Source organism: Nerophis lumbriciformis, linkage group LG28, assembly GCF_033978685.3.
Source record: "Nerophis lumbriciformis linkage group LG28, RoL_Nlum_v2.1, whole genome shotgun sequence".
Lineage (NCBI taxonomy): Eukaryota > Metazoa > Chordata > Actinopteri > Syngnathiformes > Syngnathidae > Nerophis > Nerophis lumbriciformis.
Window position 1 is genome coordinate 23,388,564 of NC_084575.2, and position 19,318 is coordinate 23,407,881.

At 40.1% G+C, this 19,318-nt stretch overlaps 1 protein-coding gene across 10 annotated transcripts in view; it reads right to left on the reverse strand.

Annotated features, from left to right (window-relative positions):
* itpr1b (inositol 1,4,5-trisphosphate receptor, type 1b) overlaps window positions 1-19,318 on the reverse strand; it is a 254,529-nt gene that overhangs the window by 92,969 nt on the left and 142,242 nt on the right. For all 10 annotated transcript variants that reach the window (XM_061923933.2, XM_072916599.1, XM_061923928.2 and 7 more), the window contains 2 exons: window positions 3,389-3,572; window positions 1,712-1,974 (listed from right to left, as the gene is read on the reverse strand). In XM_061923933.2, coding sequence (XP_061779917.2) covers window positions 1,712-1,974; window positions 3,389-3,572 — 447 coding nt within the window. The remainder of the gene's footprint in view (window positions 1-1,711; window positions 1,975-3,388; window positions 3,573-19,318) is intronic.

The window sequence follows — 19,318 nt, forward strand, 5'->3', positions numbered from 1 at the left end:
GTGTTTATGTTGTGTTATGGTACGGACGTTCTCCCGAAATGTGTTTGTCATTCTTGTTTGGTGTGGGTTCACAGTGTGGCGCATATTTGTAACAGTTGTTTACACGGCCACCCTCAGTGTGACCTGTATGGCTGTTGCATAAAGCCGTAGATATTAAGTGAATGGGCCGGCACGCAAAGGCAGTGCCTTTAAGGTTTATTGGCGCTATGTACTTCTCCCTACGTCCGTGTACACAGCGGCGTTTGGAAAAGTCATACATTTTACTTTTTGAAACCGATACCGATAATCTTGAAACCGATACCGATAATTTCCGATATTACATTTTAAAGCATTTATCGACCGATAATATCGGCAGTCTGATATTATCGGACATTCCTAGTCTTGATGGATTAGCCCCTGATATAATGTGTAAAGAAGTACAAAGGCCCAATAGTGAAGGTGTGCGGACTCGAGCTGCTGTCAGTGGGAGCTTCAGAGTGAAAAGGTGCCGGACGACTTTGGGCCAGTCTGCGTTCTGAGTGAAGGCCTCACATATGTGGAAGTCTTTGACACTGCAGCTAGAGTCACAGTCGGAAATCAAACTTTTCTAAACTAAACTGAAAAAGTGGCTTAAGGAAAATCAGAAGTGTGAGTACTTGAACTGGATGTAGTAATAAAGCCATCCATCCATCCATCCATTTTCTACCGCTTGTCCCGTTTTTTAATGTGTTTTATTTGGTTCTTGTCTTAATTATTTTATTTCACCTTTCTTTAAAAGCCTAACCAGGGACGAGGGTTGCAAATTAGACTGTGGCTGGAAGCCTTATGTACTTTGACATTGGTTACCTATGGGTAGCAATGTTTAATTGCACTGTCTAACTATAACTAAATAAAACCACTTCTGTATTACGGTAATCAATGCATGAAAGGAAGTCTGGCCTACTAGAGCTAGCCATTACTAAATACTGACACGCGGCTAATAGTGAAACCAGACTGAGACCTACCAGACATGGAAACAGCTGCAACACGAAGTTCTGCAAACTGTACCTATTTTCATTCAAGTTTCCTTTCTACACAACCGAGTGTGGTTTTAAAATGTGAACACACCATACACTATACCAGTGCCTCTAGTGCACGGGTGTCAGACTCATTTTAGCCCAAGGGCCATATGGAGGAAAAATCTATTGCTAAATGGGTCGGACTGGTAAAATCATGGCCGGATAACTTAAAAATAAAGACAACTTCAGATTGTTTACTTTGTTTAAAAAAAGACCAACCACATTCAGAAAATGTACAAATCCTGTTCTTTGTTTTTTTTACACTTAGATGTTGCGGTTAAGAGTGTTCTATCTTCATTTGTTGTTATTTATACTTTCTGAATAAATGATGTGATCATGTTCATCAGTCAATTAGGTGGAATTCATTTGGGTAGAAATGTCACAGGTTACATTACCAACATCTTTGATAATCAAGACATGAACGTAATGATCCACATTTTGTATACTATCACTAATGAGCAGTGTAAGTACGTAGTGTCCAAACAGGAAGTGTTGCTTCTCCTATTTTAACACATCCAGTGACACATTTAGAACAGCAGTTATTTTCATTCAAAAAATTCAGCTCATTGTATACTTAGCAAACTCATCTCGCAGGCCGGATAAAACCTGTTTGCGGGCCTAATCTGCCTATTGGTCCGTACGTTTGAATCCCCTGCTCTACTGCGATGACTGACCTGCAGATCTGGATTGTGGTTCTCACACAACAGCTGCATGAGGCGCAAGATGGGCTGCATGATGGTGATGATAACGCTCATCTCGCCTTCCTCTTGGCCCTTGTCAGCGGTTGCCATGGAAAAGCCGTCAGCAGCTGCTTGGTGCTCTTCAGCCTCAGCCTCGCGACGGTACGTGGTGAAGGCCTTCTTGGTGACAGCTGAGGCTTCTGCTAGTTGCTCCTTCGCTTCCTCCGTAACCACGGCCACCAAAGGCACGTCCTTGGCTGAGCAAAACAATTGAATCAGGTCCAAGAGAGTTCATGTATTCTAAATCTGGTACACTCTTCGATTCTTTGTGAATAATGTATCGTGCACACTGTCCATAAACCAATAAAAAACAAAAAAAACAATCATTGACCTCTGACCAATGTTCCCTCTAATTTTTCATGTGTGTGAGCAAACGCAAAAACTCCCTGAGCATTCAGTGGAGCCCATGTGAGCAATATCAGACGTGCACACTGTGGCTACACCAGCAGCACACCTGTCCCAAACCTGACTAAATAACAAGTTCAATCTCCATCCATCCATCCATTTTCTACCGCTTGTCCCTTTCGGGGTCGCGGGGGGTGCTGGAGCCTATCTCAGCTGCATTCGGGCGGAAGGCGGGGTACACCCTGGACAAGTCCCCACCTCAGTCCCCAACACAGATAGACAGACAACATTCTCTTATTATTATAATCAAATGACAGCAGTCATTTCCATGAGGTTATTTTCTAATATAAGTGTTTAGGCCCACTTACAATGACAATAACAAAAAATATTGTTTTTCATGAACTGTGTACTTGTATTGTTTGTTTGGGTGGAGGTCCTGCTTTGGAAATAATTTGTACCCCGTTCAGACATTGAATTTAGTTCCCATTAAAACATTCACATGTTGCACAATGAGATGTAAGCAGGGGATCATGTGTACATTCCTGCAACTTCCTGTTTGTAAAAAATATATTTTCATTAGTATTTATTTAATATACTAACAGGATTTCATGATTAATATTTATAAATTGAGATTCCTAATAAATGACACTAGAATAAGCACACATTTGATTGGTAAATCATAGTGTAACGACCTGGAATTACACTTTGTGTGTGGTGTTGGAGTTGTCCGACTTTTAGTGTGGCTGTTAACGCATCACTGGCTAAGTGGCATATGTGCATGTGTTGGCGCAAGTGAGAAAGAGCGAGCGGCTGCTGTTGATATAACAAAGTTGGTTTTGGTCTGGTTTGTACTGCAGAAAATGACCACTTTTGCTAGATATAATTTTTTTTTACTAATGTTTTGGTGATGTGTTTATTGCCGACAATAAAGAGTTTTGCTCAGTAAAGTGATGGATGGAATTCATGTCCTCAAAGCGTCTCGACAGACGTTACAATATTTGAATAATGATGACGAAAACTGTTTTCTCTGTCGAGTCCGTGTCGTGTCGAAAATTGTTATGCGCTTTTTTTTTTATTTGATTTTGTGCGTGGCATAGATTTGCCGTGCGCAGAGGACGCTTGAGCAGTGCGCAATTGCACAGGCGCGCACCTTAAAGGGAACATTGCCTCTGACTTTACAAAAGCTGTTCTGATTCTTCTAATAAGTGTGTGTGTGGCTCCAACATTGCACCATAAAATTGTCAACATAAACTTCTGACCCGTCACCTTTCTTGCGTGCTGGCGCGTCTTTGTCTGGAGGCTCATCGTCTTTCTTCTTGTTGCCCAGGTCACTGGTGTTGACCGTCACAGTGGCTTTGATCTCCTGCTGGGCAAGTTTCATGCGCTCATAAAATACCTTGAAGAACTGCTCAGACTTGTTGTCCCCCGTCAAACGATGGTAGAATGAACGCTGTGAAAATGAATGAAATAAGGCAATAAATGAAACGCATGCTCTCCTTTCAGCTAAATTATGACATTTGTAACATAATTATTATAATAATTTGGCTTTGAACTGTACAGTGCCAGGTGCCTCAAAAAGGCCCAAAACATCATAAGGGACCCATCTCACCCTGGACATAAACTTTTTGAACTGCTGCCCTCGGGCAGGAGATACAGGACAATAAAATGCCGGACAAACCGATTTAAGAACACTTTTTACCCGAGAGCAATAGTGTCGCTGAACACAAGACAATAATGACTGTGCATGTGAGCTGTGTGCTTGGTATTTTTATTTATGTTCTTTTTTTTTTTTTATGTGTTATTATGAATTTGCACTAAATTAGTTTTGCTTTCAATTTCGTTGTACAATGTACAATGACAATAAAGATATATTCTATTCTATTCTATATTCTATTCTTTCAGTGCAACAATTTATTTCTGATTATGACTTGGACCTCTTTGAAGGATGAATCTACCATGTTAGGCGGCATGAAGCCACTATGGCCCCCACCTGTCAAACAGCCTGCCGGAAAGCCTCAGGACTGACGAGACCATTGATATTTTATAAAGAAAAGTATAAAAAGTTTTTTTTACTGATCATTTTAGAATCCTCTCAGGTTTTTAAATATCAATTGTATTTTTTATTTTGTTTATTCATATATATATATATATATATATATATATATATATATATATATATATATATTTCTTCTTTTTTTATTTTTTTTTTATACATACATTTTATATGTAACAACATTTTTTGTTATTTTCCAATGTGGACGCCTCAAAGGTGAAGTTTGATTGATTGAATAACGTCATAACTTTGGGACTTAAAAACATTACAACCTGTGGCATATTGTTAAAAAAAATGTACATCACGGTCCAGACATTTTTTTCTCTAAATTTGGCCCCCCGAGTCAAAATAATTGCCCAGGCAGGGTCTGTCGCAATAAATAAAGTTGATTTGATTTGATATGTATTGATATCGTATTATGGACCCAGCTGGTTCCAAACAGTTATTTGATTATGCATACCAAAATTGGAATGTGCCTTACAAATTAGCTTTAAAAATTACTGCAATTACATTTAAGAAGGAATCCACTATATATTACAACTTCGGGGCTTAAAAACAGCATCGACATGCGGTGTATTGTTTAAAAAAGTTATTTCAGGTTCCACAAAGCTTCTCAATGAACACATGAAAACGTAGTTTGTGGACGTAAAGAAAATATATGACATTGGATCACTGGTTACTGGCAGCTATTTGAATTTGCATACCTAAACTGGAATGTGCCTAAGAATTTAGCTTAAAAAAACAGTTGGATGGATGGAATGACACTTAAGGGTTTATTCAGACACGTGAGAAATACATGCTCGCTTAAAAAACGTGACAGTTGCTGTATACTTTATAGGGAAGTCACAAATCGACCCCAGTTACCACTTCTGGCGGTTGTTTCCATTGCACCATATGAAGTGTTTGTGAAAACACAATTTAATGTATGATTCATGTTTATTTTCATCTTCAGCTAAATGGACATATTGAAGTATCACAGGAAACAATGTAGGTAATGGGGGATGTAAAGTTAATATGACTCGGACTATGGTATTTAACATGTAAATGGAATGCATTAGTATTTTTAAACACATTGCCTTAAAGGGGAACATTATCACAATTTCAGAAGGGTTAAAACCATTAAAAATCAGTTCCCAGTGGCTTATTTTATTTTTCGAAGTTTTTTTCAAAATTTTACCCATCACGCAATATCCCTAAAAAAAGCTTCAAAGTGCCTGATTTTAACCATCATTATATACACCCGTCCATTTTCCTGTGACGTCACATAGTGATGCCAACTCAAACAAACATGGCGCATAGAACAGCAAGCAATAGCGACATTAGCTCGGATTCAGACTCGGATTTCAGCGGCTTAAGCGATTCAACAGATTACGCATGTATTGAAACGGATGGTTGTAGGGTGGAGGCAGGTAGCGAAAACGAAATTGAAGAAGAAACTGAAGCTATTGAGCCATATCGGTTTGAACCGTATGCAAGCGAAACCGACGAAAACGACACGACAGCCAGCGACACGGGAGAAAGCGAGGACGAATTCGGCGATCGCCTTCTAACCAACGATTGGTATGTGTTTGTTTGGCATTAAAGGAAACTAACAACTATGAACTAGGTTTACAGCATATGAAATACATTTGGCAACAACATGCACTTTGAGAGTGCAGACAGCCCAGTTTTCATCAATTAATATATTCTGTAGACATACCCTCATCCGCGCTCTTTTCCTGAAAGCTGATCTGTCCAGTTTTGGAGTTGATGTCAGCAGGCCAGGGAAGCTAGGGTCGATATTCTTCTCTTGATCATCTTCGGTGGCATAAGGGACGGTGTGAGCCAAGACATCCAGGGGGTTTAGCTCGCTCGTCTGCGGGAACAAACTGCCGCCATTGCTTGCCGTGCTACCGAGGCCCTTTGTCCCTGAATTGCTCACACACTCCGGCAGATTCAATGGGGGTCTGGCGGCAGATTTCTTTGACTTTATCGTTGGAAATGCATCCGCTTTGAGTGTCGCAGGATATCCACACATTCTTGCCATCTCTGTCGTAGCATAGCTTTCGTCGGTAAAGTGTGCGGAACAAACGTCCAATTTCTTGCCACTTTCGCATCTTTGGGCCACTGGTGCAACTTGAATCCGTCCCTGTTCGTGTTGTGACACCCTCCGACAACACACCGACGAGGCATGATGTCTCCAAGGTACGGAAAACAGTCGAAAAAACGGAAAATAACAGAGCTGATTTGACTCGGTGTTTGAGAAAATGGCGGATTGCTTCCTGATGTGACGTCATCGCTCCGAGAGCGAATATTAGAAAGGCGTTTAATTCGCCAAAATTCACCCATTTAGAGTTCGGAAATCGGTTAAAAAAATATATGGTCTTTTTTCTGCAACATTAAGGTATATATTGACGCTTACATAGGTCTGGTGATAATGTTCCCCTTTAATTATGAAATCAAAAGGCCCTGTACAGTCCTATCAAGAATGCTGTCAAGCGTTCTGGTTCAAAACAAGACCTCATGCCATCTGCTCTGTGCACCTGCAACTTAGAGTGATGGCACCTTGAATACTAGGCTAGGCAATGATCATTTGGATGCAGAAAAGCAACATACAAAAAAAAAAAAGAGAATGGGATTGAGGATTTACATGCAGTTACCCATGACTCGGTAATGTTATACAAATATCAAACCACTGTTCCACCCTCTGCTGAAGACACACTCCCAAACATGCACATGCACGTGCTGCACACATGGTCACATGCAGATGCCACAATTAACACAGCATTTTTTGTGTTAGATTCCAGACCACATAGCGTGTTATAGCAATGCGGTTCGCAATATGCAACAGATACTTTGTCTGCCTTATTGTTAAGAGAGAGGCAGCAACAAAAAGTTTAAACAAAAGGAGCAACTTGCTTGTGTGCAGGGACCTGTTGTTTTTCTGCATGGGGCTCATATGTTCTGTCCTATTTTACACCCAACAATCCTTCCTTACATAAGAGCAGTAATCAGCTGAGTGGTTACAGTGAGGGCACGCTGCCGCTTCAGCTCTAACACTGTTACATCAGCTCACAGAAGCTGATCAGGGGGAGGAGAGAAAGGACAGGGCGTGGGGAAGGTCAGGAGTTGGGGGATAGAAGAAAACCCTGCCCTACTTTTTTGGTGGCAGAACTCAACAAAGTAGTGTGCGAGACCGTAGGGACTGGGGGCATGTTTGGAGGTCATGGTGTTTTTAGTACGTGGATTCAACTGATGTTTTTTAAGACAATTTCCAAGTTTAAAAGACTCACTTCTGAGAAAAGAGTAGCATATGCAAATGGTCAACATTATGTACAGAACTGACGTGGCAAACGGGAAACCTATGGCAACTATAGCATTGGTCTATGGGAGGTTAATGCAAATTGGTGCAAATTCATTCGCTCCAACTACTGAGAATTGAGGAACACTTGATGAATTCAGTGAATGTTTTGAAACTGGGGCCGTAAAAGGTGATCTGATAAGGAGCTATTAGACTCCAGGTCTCCAGGAAGGCAGTTTCCCCACATTAACATGATTAACATCAACAATGCCTCATGATAGTCACAATGAATAGCTGATACAAAGGGAAACATCTTTGTGACGTGTCTGTCAAACACACCAAAACACTAAAGATGAAAAAATAAATCGTATTGGTAGGATTAAAATTGGACTGAGGCAGAGTCCACCAATACCACCCAGGTAAGCGCAGCGTGTCGTAAAAGGATACAGAGGTACATACATTAGAGTTATTTCCACATACGAAAGAGGCCTGGGTCAGATTTGAAAAATCCATAATTGTGCTCTTCACACGGACATAGAAAAATCAAAAAAACAAAATCGGAATTGACCTACAGTGTGATTCATGGCCTTAGAGAGAGAGTATCACAACACTACTGTATTGTCAAGTATAACCAGACACCTAATCTGTTAACAGCTAGTCTGATTTTAGATTGTATAAGGAGTTAAGTTAAAGGCCTACTGAAACCCACTACTACCAACCACGCAGTCTGATAGTTTATATATCAATGATGAAATCTTAACATTGCAACACATGCCAATACGGCCGGGTTAGCTTACTAAAGTGCAATTTTAAATTTTGCGCGAAATATCCTGCTGAAAACGTCTCGGTATGATGACGTCAGCGCGTGACGTCACGGATTGTAGAGGACATTTTGGGACAGCATGGTGGCCAGCTATTAAGTCGTCTGTTTTCATCGCAAAATTCCACAGTATTCTGGACATCTGTGTTGGTGAATCTTTTGCAATTTGTTCAATGAACAATGGAGAAAGCAAAGAAGAAAGCTGTAGGTGGGAAGCGGTGTATTGCGGGCGGCTGCAGCAACACAAACACAGCCGGTGTTTCATTGTTTACATTCCCGGAAGATGACAGTCAAGCTTTACCATTGGCCTGTGGAGAACTGGGACAACAGAGACTCTTACCAGGAGGACTTTGAGTTGGATGCGCAGACGCGGTACCGTGAGTACGCATGCAGCTGCGGTTTCCAAACATTTGATCGCTTGCCCGTACGTGCGTGCTGCTATGTGCATGTCACGTACGTAACTTTGGGGACTTTGGGGAAATATATGTGCTGTATGAACTTTGGGGAGGTGAACGGTACTTTGGGCTGTGGGATTGAGTGTGTTGTGCAGGTGTTTGAGTTGTATTGGCGGGTTATATGGACGGGAGGGGAGAAGTGTTTGTTATGCGGGATTAATTTGTGGCATATTAAATATAAGCCTGGTTGTGTTGTGGCTAATAGAGTATATATATGTCTTGTGTTTATTTACTGTTTTAGTCATTCCCAGCTGAATATCAGGTCCCACCCGCCTCTCACAGCATCTTCCCTATCTGAATCGCTCCCACTGCCCTCTAGTCCTTCACTCTCACTTTCCTCATCCACAAATCTTTCATCCTCGCTCAAATTAATGGGGAAATCGTCGCTTTCTCGGTCCGAATCGCTCTCGCTGCTGGTGCCCATGATTGTAAACAATGTGCAGATGTGAGGAGCTCCACAACCTGTGACGTCACGCTACTCGTCTGCTACTTCCGGTACAAGCAAGGCTTTTTTATCAGCGACGAAAAGTTGCAAACTTTATCGTCGATGTTCTCTACTAAATCCTTTCAGCAAAAATATGGCAATATCGCGAAATGATCAAGTATGACACATAGAATGGACCTGCTGTCCTCGTTTAAATAAGAAAATCGCATTTCAGTAGGCCTTTCAGAATGCAGCCTATAATTTAATGGTTCTATGTTCAAATCCTTGGAGTCTTCATTGGACTCTCAGCTGACACTAATTGCTACTAATAAACAATCACACATATATGCTGGTTAATTAAGATAAGAAATTAATTAATTGTAAACATCTTTATTTGATTAAGGTCTATGAAAGCAATTGAACCAATAATGACATATTCTTATGTGCCCTACTCCTAATGGTTGTGTAGCCACTGCTGACGTTTCGTACGACAGGCATTTAACCAATTCACTTGCTGCATTCAGACTAGGGATGTCCGATAATATCGGACTGCCGATATTATCGGCCGATAAATGCTTTAAAATGTAATATCGGAAATGATCGGTATCGGTTTCAAAATTATCGGTTTCAAAAAGTACAATTTATGGCTTATTATTAAAACGCCGCTATGTACACGGTCGTAGGGAGAAGGACAGAGCGCCAATAAATCTTAAAGGCACTGCTTTTGCATGCCGGCCCAGTCACATAATATCTACGGCTTTTCACACACACAAGTGAATGCAATTCATACTTGGTCAACAGCCATACAGGTCACACTGAGGGTGACCGTATAAACAACTTTAACACTGTTACAAATATGCCCCACACCAAACAAGAATGACAAACACATTTCGGGAGAACATCCCCACCGTAACACAACATAAACACAACAGAACAAATACCCCTTGCAGCACTAACTCTTCCGGGATGCTACAATATACACCCCCACCACCCCCTACCCCAACCTCCTCATTCTCTCTCAGGGAGAGCATGTCCAAAATTCCAAGCTGCTGTTTTGAGGCATGTTAAAAAAAAAATAATGCACTTTGTGACTTCAATAATAAATATGGCAGTGCCATGTTGGCATTTTTTTCCCATAACTTGAGTTGATTTATTTTGGAAAACCTTGTTACCGTATTTTTCGGACTATAAGTCGCAGTTTTTTTCATAGTTTGTCCGGTCTCCAGTGCGATTTATACATGTTTTTTTCCTTCTTTATTATGCATTTTCAGCAGGTGCGGCTTATACTCCGAAAAATACGGTACATTGTTTAATCCATCCAGCGGGGCATCGCAACAAAATTTGGCATAATAATGTGTTAATTCCACAACTGTATATATCGGTATCGGTTGATATCGTAATCGGTAATTAAGAGTTGGACAATATCGGAATATCGGATATCGGCAAAAAAGCCATTATTGGACATCTCTAATTCAGACCATGTGACCCCCTGGCCATCATTGCTCTTGTCTGGTCACCAGGCCTGGGTGAGCGAGTGTGTTTATAATGTGTAAGCACATCCTAATATTTGTAATCATGCAGCCTCCATGGTTGTACTTTTATCTCCACTGCTGATATAGGCTTGTTATGTAAGGTGTCATTTAGCCCAACCACCTGACACCCTGTTGACTGACACAATCTATTCCAGATTATTGATTTGCTTTGACAACCTGAGTCAACAACCAATGAGGAAGTTTAGAATCCTGTTTCCTGAAAAACAGGTGACACTTGAGCATGTCTAAAGAATCTTTACCGCCATTGGCGTTGTTAGGCCTATTTCAGGGGGGCTCAAGCCCCCCTAAAATATTCTTAAGCCCCCCTAAATAATTTGGTGTTATTTATATTTATATATATATATATAATTTTTTTTTTTTTTTTTTTTAACAAATACATGCTGACATATTCATTATAAAGTGGCCCGAATATGAGTTTAAATAAATTAATCATATAACCTGTCATTATTCACTCAGTTTCCCCTCACTTCATAGCGTAAATCACAAAAAATTATTCCCGGGCGCGGCACCGCTGCTGCCCACTGCTCCCCTCACCTCCCAGGGGGTGAACAAGGGGATGGGTCAAATGCAGAGGACACATTTCACCACACCTAGTGTGTGTGTGTGTGACAATCATTGGTACTTTAAGGGAGAGAGCCCCTTTAGTGTGTCGGTATCCAATCCATTCCACTTGTTCATATAGAAAATGCCCACATCACTCAAAATCCAGTCTGCATTTTCTCTGCGACCTTGCCTGCGGTCCTTTGACTCGTTAATATAGAAAATGCCCACATCACTCTTGTAGAATCTATATAAAGTAATATACATTAGTCTAATGTTAAAACAATGAAAAAAACATTAAATATATTTGTTTTATTGTATTGTTACATTAATAACTGTTGTGAAGTGAAGTGAAGTGAATTACATTTATATAGCGCTTTTTCTCAAGCGACTCAAAGCGCTTTACATAGTGAAACCCAATATCTAAGTTACATTTAAACCAGTGTGGGTGGCACTGGGAGCAAGTGGGTAAAGTGTCTTGCCCAAGGACACAACGGCAGTGACTAGGATGGCGGAAGCGGGGATCGAACCTGGAACCCTCAAGTTGCTGGCACGGCCACTCTACCAACCGAGCTATACCGCCCCCGTTGTATTGTTATAGAATGGCTTGGTAAACATTTCATAGGATTTTCAGAGGGAGGAGAAACCAAGACATTTAATATAAAAGGTCAAATTAATAAATACATTAAAAGAAAAAGAAAAAAAAACGGTTAAAAGCCATCGTCCCGGGGAGCATTTAATTTCGTCCCGTGCATTTTTTAAATAATAATAACAATGAATAATTTCTAAGTCTTTGTTAGCCGTTTGTGAAGTTTTGTGCTCGTGCGCTACGTTCGCTCGCGTCCTGTGCATCTCCTGGGGGCTAAGCCCCCCCTGTCCTTAAAAGCAAGTGACGCCCCTGTTTACCGCCAACAAAAAGTAATCAAATCTGGATCCATTCCCAACCCTTTATATCTAATAATGACATGCATCCATAAAGGTGTAAGGACGTTTTCAAGCGAGACTCCCTGTCCCCTGTGCAGGACGGCTGGTATCTTAATGATGCTGAGGGCGAGAATCTCACTTTGCACTGTGTTTTTTTTTTTTAAAACTCCGTTAGGGATAAGAGATGGTAGCAGATAGTAAATAATGCTAAGAAGACTGAGGGGAGCCTATTGAATAACATGGTGTCACCTGTCTTCTCCTGTGACAGGATCTGAGACCATGAAGACAGTGTTATGAAGATGGCGTCTACATTTCCTTCCTTACATAACAACACATGCAAGCAAAGGCTCTCTCTCTCCCTCCACAGTTGGCCTCCAAGTGTATTCTCCAGCCTGTGTGCCCATGTGCATGTGCTGATGGTGGGTGCAGATAAGTGGGAAAGTTATTTGTTGAGTGCTTTTATGGCATGTTGTGTGTGCAGCATGTTTGCTAATGTTACACCTCTGGTTTCACAGTAGGCTGCTTTTGCTACACTGTGTGGCCACCTGGGAGTTGTAAGCATGTGCACAAAACGTTCCTTTAAAGGGGAACATTATCATCAGACCTATGTAAGCGTCAATATATACCTTGATGTTGCAGAAAAAAGACCATATATTTTTTTAACCGATTTCCGAACTCTAAATGGGTGAATTTTGGCGAATTAAACGCCTTTCTAATATTCGCTCTCGGAGCGATGACGTTGTGACGTCATCCGCTCTCTATCCCTAAATCCTGTACATTCGTATCAAGAGGGGTAATATGTTGTACAAATTTGTCCATCTTGATCGAGTTGGTTGTGCCACGAGACAGCATTATTAACTAGATGTTTGAATGCTACAATGCTGGAGTTGAACTGAAATCCTGGAATTCTTTTTAGAATTGTTGAAGTAGAGCACACAATTCCCAAACATAATATTTTGAAGTTGGAACAGTTTGAATCAGATGAAAATTGTGGGAATTTGTGGAACTTTGAAGAATGTCCCATTGATTTAAATGGGAATTTCCCAAAAATTTGGGCATTTCGGGAAAAGCGGGAATTTTTTTGAAACTGGTAAAAAAAACTTGAATGGTCTGAATGAGTTACGTAATATGGTTGGTGTTGAAATTTTTCAAATCGTTCGAGAAATGTTGAGGTAACATGTTGAATTGAGAAATGGTATTACGGAATTCCTGGAAAACAAGGAATTTTTCCAGTTAAAAAAAACAATTTTTTTTTTGTCCTAATTGAAGGGGAACATTATCACCAGACCTATGTAAGCGTCAATATATACCTTGATGTTGCAGAAAAAAGACCATATATTTTTTTAACCGATTTCCGAACTCTAAATGGGTGAATTTTGGCGAATTAAACGCCTTTCTAATATTCGCTCTCGGAGCGATGACGTCACAACGTGGCGTCACATCGGGAAGCAATCCGCCATTTTCTCAAACACCGAGTCAAATCAGCTCTGTTATTTTCCGTTTTTTTCGACCGTTTTCCGTACCTTGGAGACATCATGCCTCGTCGGTGTGTTGTCGGAGGGTGTAACAACACGAACAGGGACGGATTCAAGTTGCACCAGTGGCCCAAAGATGCGAAAGTGGCAAGAAATTGGACGTTTGTTCCGCACACTTTACCGACGAAAGCTATGCTACGACAGAGATGGCAAGAATGTGTGGATATCCTGCGACACTCAAAGCAGATGCATTTCCAACGATAAAGTCAAAGAAATCTGCCGCCAGACCCCCATTGAATCTGCCGGAGTGTGTGAGCAATTCAGGGACAAAGGACCTCGGTAGCACGGCAAGCAATGGCGGCAGTTTGTTCCCGCAGACGAGCGAGCTAAACCCCCCTGGATGTCTTGGCTCACACCGTCCCTTATGCCACCGAAGATGATCAAGAAAAGAATATCGACCCTAGCTTCCAAAACTGGACAGATCAGCTTTCAGGAAAAAAGCGCGGATGAGGGTATGTTTACAGAATATATTAATTTATGAAAATTGGGCTGTCTGCACTCTCAAAGTGCATGTTGTTGCCAAATGTATTTCATATGCTGTAAACCTAGTTCATAGTTGTTAGTTTCCTTTAATGCCAAACAAACACATACCAATCGTTGGTTAGAAGGCGATCGCCGAATTCGTCCTCGCTTTCTCCCGTGTCGCTGGCTGTCGTGTCGTTTTCGTCGGTTTCGCTTGCATACGGTTCAAACCGATATGGCTCAATAGCTTCAGTTTCTTCTTCAATTTCGTTTTCCCTACCTGCCTCCACACTACAACCATCCGTTTCAATACATTCGTAATCTGTTGAATCGCTTAAGCCGCTGAAATCCGAGTCTGAATCCAAGCTAAAGTCGCTACAGCTTGCTGTTCTTTCCGCCATGTTTGTTTGTGTTGGCATCACTATGTGACTTCACAGGAAAATGGACGGGTGTATATAACGATGGTTAAAATCAGGCACTTTGAAGCTTTTTTTATGGATATTGCGTGATGGATACAATTTTGAAAAAAACTTCGAAAAATATAATAAGCCACTGGGAACTGATTTTTAATGGTTTTAACAATTCTGAAATTGTGATAATGTTCCCCTTTAATGTTGTTGATCAAGTCATGCTTTACAAATTGAGGAAATGCAGTACATAACCTTTTGCAAACTTTGATAGACTATAAGAATATAGTTTTCTGGCAAACAAAGAATACTAATATCTCGGTTTTGAATAACTGTGTTCCTATTTTACATGTACTGTCTCGATTATTGTATCGGCAAACAATACGCATTACAAATTAGTCAGTTTTTTGCATATAATTATGTAATTGTTGGTGTTTTTTTGTCAGTTATATATAGGGCTGTCAAAAATAACGAGTTAACTCATGTGAATAATCACAAAAATGATCGCACTGATCATGTATACACTGAGATTAATCACACAATTCATGTTTATATCATACATGCTCCTTTACTTTAACACGCGGATGGCTACCATATTTTTCAGACTATAAGTCGCAGTTTTTTTTCATAGTTTGGCCGGGGGTGCGACTTATGTGTGAAATTATTAACACATTACCGTAAAATATCAAATAATATTATTTAGCTCATTCACGTAAGAGACTAGACGTATAAGATTTCATGGGATTTAGCGATTAGGAGTGACAGATTGTTTGGTAAACTTATAGCATGTTCTATATCAGTGGTTCTTAACCTGGGTTCGATCGAACCCTACGGGTTCGGTGAGTCGGGCTCAGGGGTTCGGCGTAGGTCAAAACACACCCGACTCATCGTGTAAATAAAAACTTCTCCCTATCGGCGCATTACGGACATGGCAACAGCAGAAGTCACACTGATTTGCAGGTGTGTAATTTGTTGTGAGTTTATGCACTGTGTTGGTTTTGTTGTTTGAACAAGGTGATGTTCATGCACGGTTCATTTTGGTGCACCAGTAAAAAAAACATGGTAACGCTTTAGTATGGGGAACATATTCACCATTAATTAGTTGCTTATTAACATGCAAATTAGTAACATATTGGCTCTTAACTAGTCATTATTAAGCACTTATAAATGCCTTATTCTGCATGGCCTTATTATAACCCTAACCATCTAACCCTGGCCCTAACCCTAACCAAATAACTCTAAATTAAGTCTTTGTTACTTAGAATATGTTCCCCTAGTGTCCAAAAAACTCTAAATTAAGTCTTTGTTACATATAACGTACACTTATTCAGCCTGTTGTTCACTATTCTTTATTTATTTTAAATTGCCTTTCAAATGTCTATTCTTGGTGTTGGCTTTTATCAAATACATTTCCCCAAAAAATGCGATTTATACTCCAGTGCGACTTATATATGTTTTTTTCCTTCTTTATGATGCATTTTCAGCCGGTGCGACTTATACTCCGGAGCGACTTATACTCCGAAAATAACGGTACTTGTTGTGGGGCAGACTGGCTCGTACATGCACACGCACCCACCGCTGTTGCTATTTCTAATACAAATTTGCGTATAAATCGATTGCGTTCACCATGTCTTCTCAGATAGGTGGAAACTTATTGTGTTCAGGCCAAAGTTTTGTTTGTGTAAGGTGGGTTTTTGTTACCCGCTGACCAGTGACGTGCAGTCACTAGAGGCAGGTGAGGCGGGGCCTCACCTGCCATCATGGAAAGAAAAAAAATGTAAAAAGAAAAAAAATTAATTAAATTGTTAAATGTATCCAGTGATTATACTATAAAGTTATTTTCCATTTAACTTCACCAGTTTTAGATGATTTTTATTCAAAATCGCTGAATTTTCACATTTGCCGTTCAAATACTGAGAAGAGACTGGAAAGAAAAAAAATGTAAAAAGAAAAAAAATTAATTAAATTGTTAAATGTATCCAGTGATTATACTATAAAGTTATTTTCCATTTAACTTCACCAGTTTTAGATGATTTTTATTCAAAATCGCTGAATTTTCACATTTGCCGTTCAAATACTGAGAAGAGACGGTGCGGTGATCAGCAGCCAGTTGAGGCACGTCACTCAGTTGTGCCTCAACATGGATTGTGGACTCGGCTAACTGCTGGCCTGCTGTGCAGTGAGACCGTATTGCTATATGAACTATATTATACATTTCCATAGTTTAGTTAGCTGAGGTATATAATGTACAGTGTATTTTGTCAACAACTGTATGTGTGTAACGTATTTCTTGTGCTGAGCGATCATAAAACTGCTGCGAAGACGCACTGTGTGAGGCTCTCAGTAATCCCGCCTCCTGGTGGTAGAGAATGCACCCCCTGACGGGAGTGTTGTATCAACTAAAGCCCACACTTAAACTTTCCATGTGCAAGATTGAATCTATTTAAAAAAGTTATTTAATAAGAAGCCAAAAAGTGCAAAAACAATAATGTTCGTGTTGGAGGAGTTGTGAACGACTGCAGGGACACAACATTAGGTACACCTGCAGACTGCAGCACGGATTTCATATTTCATTCATTCACAACTCCTCCAACACGAACATTATTGTTTTTGCACTTTTTGGCTTCTTATTGAGCTGCTGCATTTTTTGGTTGGGTTGTTTATTTCTTTTGAGTAACTTACTTCTACATTTCTAAAAGGGGAGGAATGTAATAGAGTAATCTATGTTTGTCTGTTGCCATCTCCAGGTGAATGTTGGCTGTAGCGTACTGTGGTTACTTTTTGGTTGGCCAACGATTTACGTGGTGTTGCGCACCTGACGTCAAGTGTGTTGAGTCTGTTCTGAAGTCTACAGTAAAGAGACGTACTTCATCACCTCGCCTGGTTATTGCCTCCAACCCAACATATTACATAAAGGTAAGACCATAGTAACGTTTTTTTTAATTAAATGTGCTTTTTTGTGTGCTACAGTTTGTATGTGTAAAGTTAAAGTTAAGTTAAAGTACCAATGATTGTCACACACACGAGGTGTGGTGAAATTTGTCCTCTGCATTTGACCCATCCCTTGATCACCCTCTGGGATGTGAGGGGAGCAGTGGGCAGCAGCGGCGCTGTGCCCGGAAATAATTTTTGGTGATTTAACCCCCAATTCCAAGCCTTGATGCTGAGTGCCAAGCAGGGAAGAATGCTGGTATGAGCTTTTAAACATAACCTGTTAACTGCTGCCAATCAAATGGTGAATAAGATACTCTTTAGGGTTCATATGTTTGTAAATCTGACTGTGATGAAGTCAGTGCCTCACCAGCCATCAACCTCACCGCACGTCACTGGCGCTGACAGTATTGGCTGACACTCCAGCCTTCGTCAGAGCTGTTGTAGCTTCCTGATGTGACGTGTCTAGAAACATACTTCCAGTACAACACAGCGATGAATAGACAGAAGGAAGGTTTCTGCTTCTTCTGTTGTTTGTTTTTGTGTTCAGGTGAACATTGCCGCCGTTTCTTTCTCACATTCGCATTTGTATTCTTTTTTGCGGGTGTTTGTTTTGTCTCTCCGATATTTGTTTTATTGCATGATCAGCACGGGATTTTGGCGATGATGACGTTATATTTCATATTGTGTGTTGTCGTATCTTTTGGGTGTACAAGTTGTTTTATTGCTGTGTGTATTGGAAATTATTTCAAGGTGCGTTATATGGGTTATGTCAGTGGTTCTCAACCTTTTTTCAGTGATGTACCCCCTGTGAACATTTTTTTAATTCAAGTACCCCCTAATCAGAGCAAAGCATTTTTGGTTGAAAAAAAGAGATAAAGAAGTAAAATACAGCACTATGTTATCAGTTTCTGATTTATTAAATTGTATAACAGTGCAAAATATTGCTCATTTATAGTGGTCTTTCTTGAACTATTTGGAAAAAAAGATATAAAAATAACTAAAAACTTGTTGAAAAATAAAGAAGTGATTCAATTATAAATGAAGATTTCTACACATAGATGTAATCATCAACTTAAAGTGCCCTCTTTGGGGATTGTAATAGAGATCCATCTGAATTCTAAACATTTCTTCACAAAAAAAGAAATCTCTAACATCAATATTTATAGAACATGTCCACAAAAAATCTAGCTGTCAACACTGAATATTGCATTGTTGTATTGTAATGAATGGAATAGCTTACTTGATTTGATGTTCAGTTTATGAACTTACATTCATATTTATAAATTTTTTTCCAAATATGTTTATTGAATTTTGCAAACAGTACAGTATGATGGATCATGGCAACAGCAAGTTGAGGTATCTGCACATTTTACAATATGTAACATAGTAAACCTCACCCCTTACAATACCCACCCACTTTAATTACCAAGGTAATTGTCACCTAGTGCCCACAACAAATATAGACAGACATGAATATATGCAAACTTAGATTCAATCCAACAAATATATTAAAGATAAACAAAAGATAAATAAGGTAAAATAAATAAATAAATACTACATAAGATATGCAAAAAAATATAACGTAAAAGTAAATAAACACAAGGAATGAGGGTCGGGGGTGGGGGTGGGGGGCGGGGGGCTTCAGCGGTCAGCTCTGTCTAAGTTGTGTTACTCGAATCGCTTGGGGTGATGTCAAGCTTGTCCCTAATAAGGTCTAGGAGGGGGCCCCAAGTTTTATGGAAAGATGACACAGATCCTTTCTGCGAGAACCGAAGCTTTTCTAACTGGAGACACCGCAAGACATCTTGT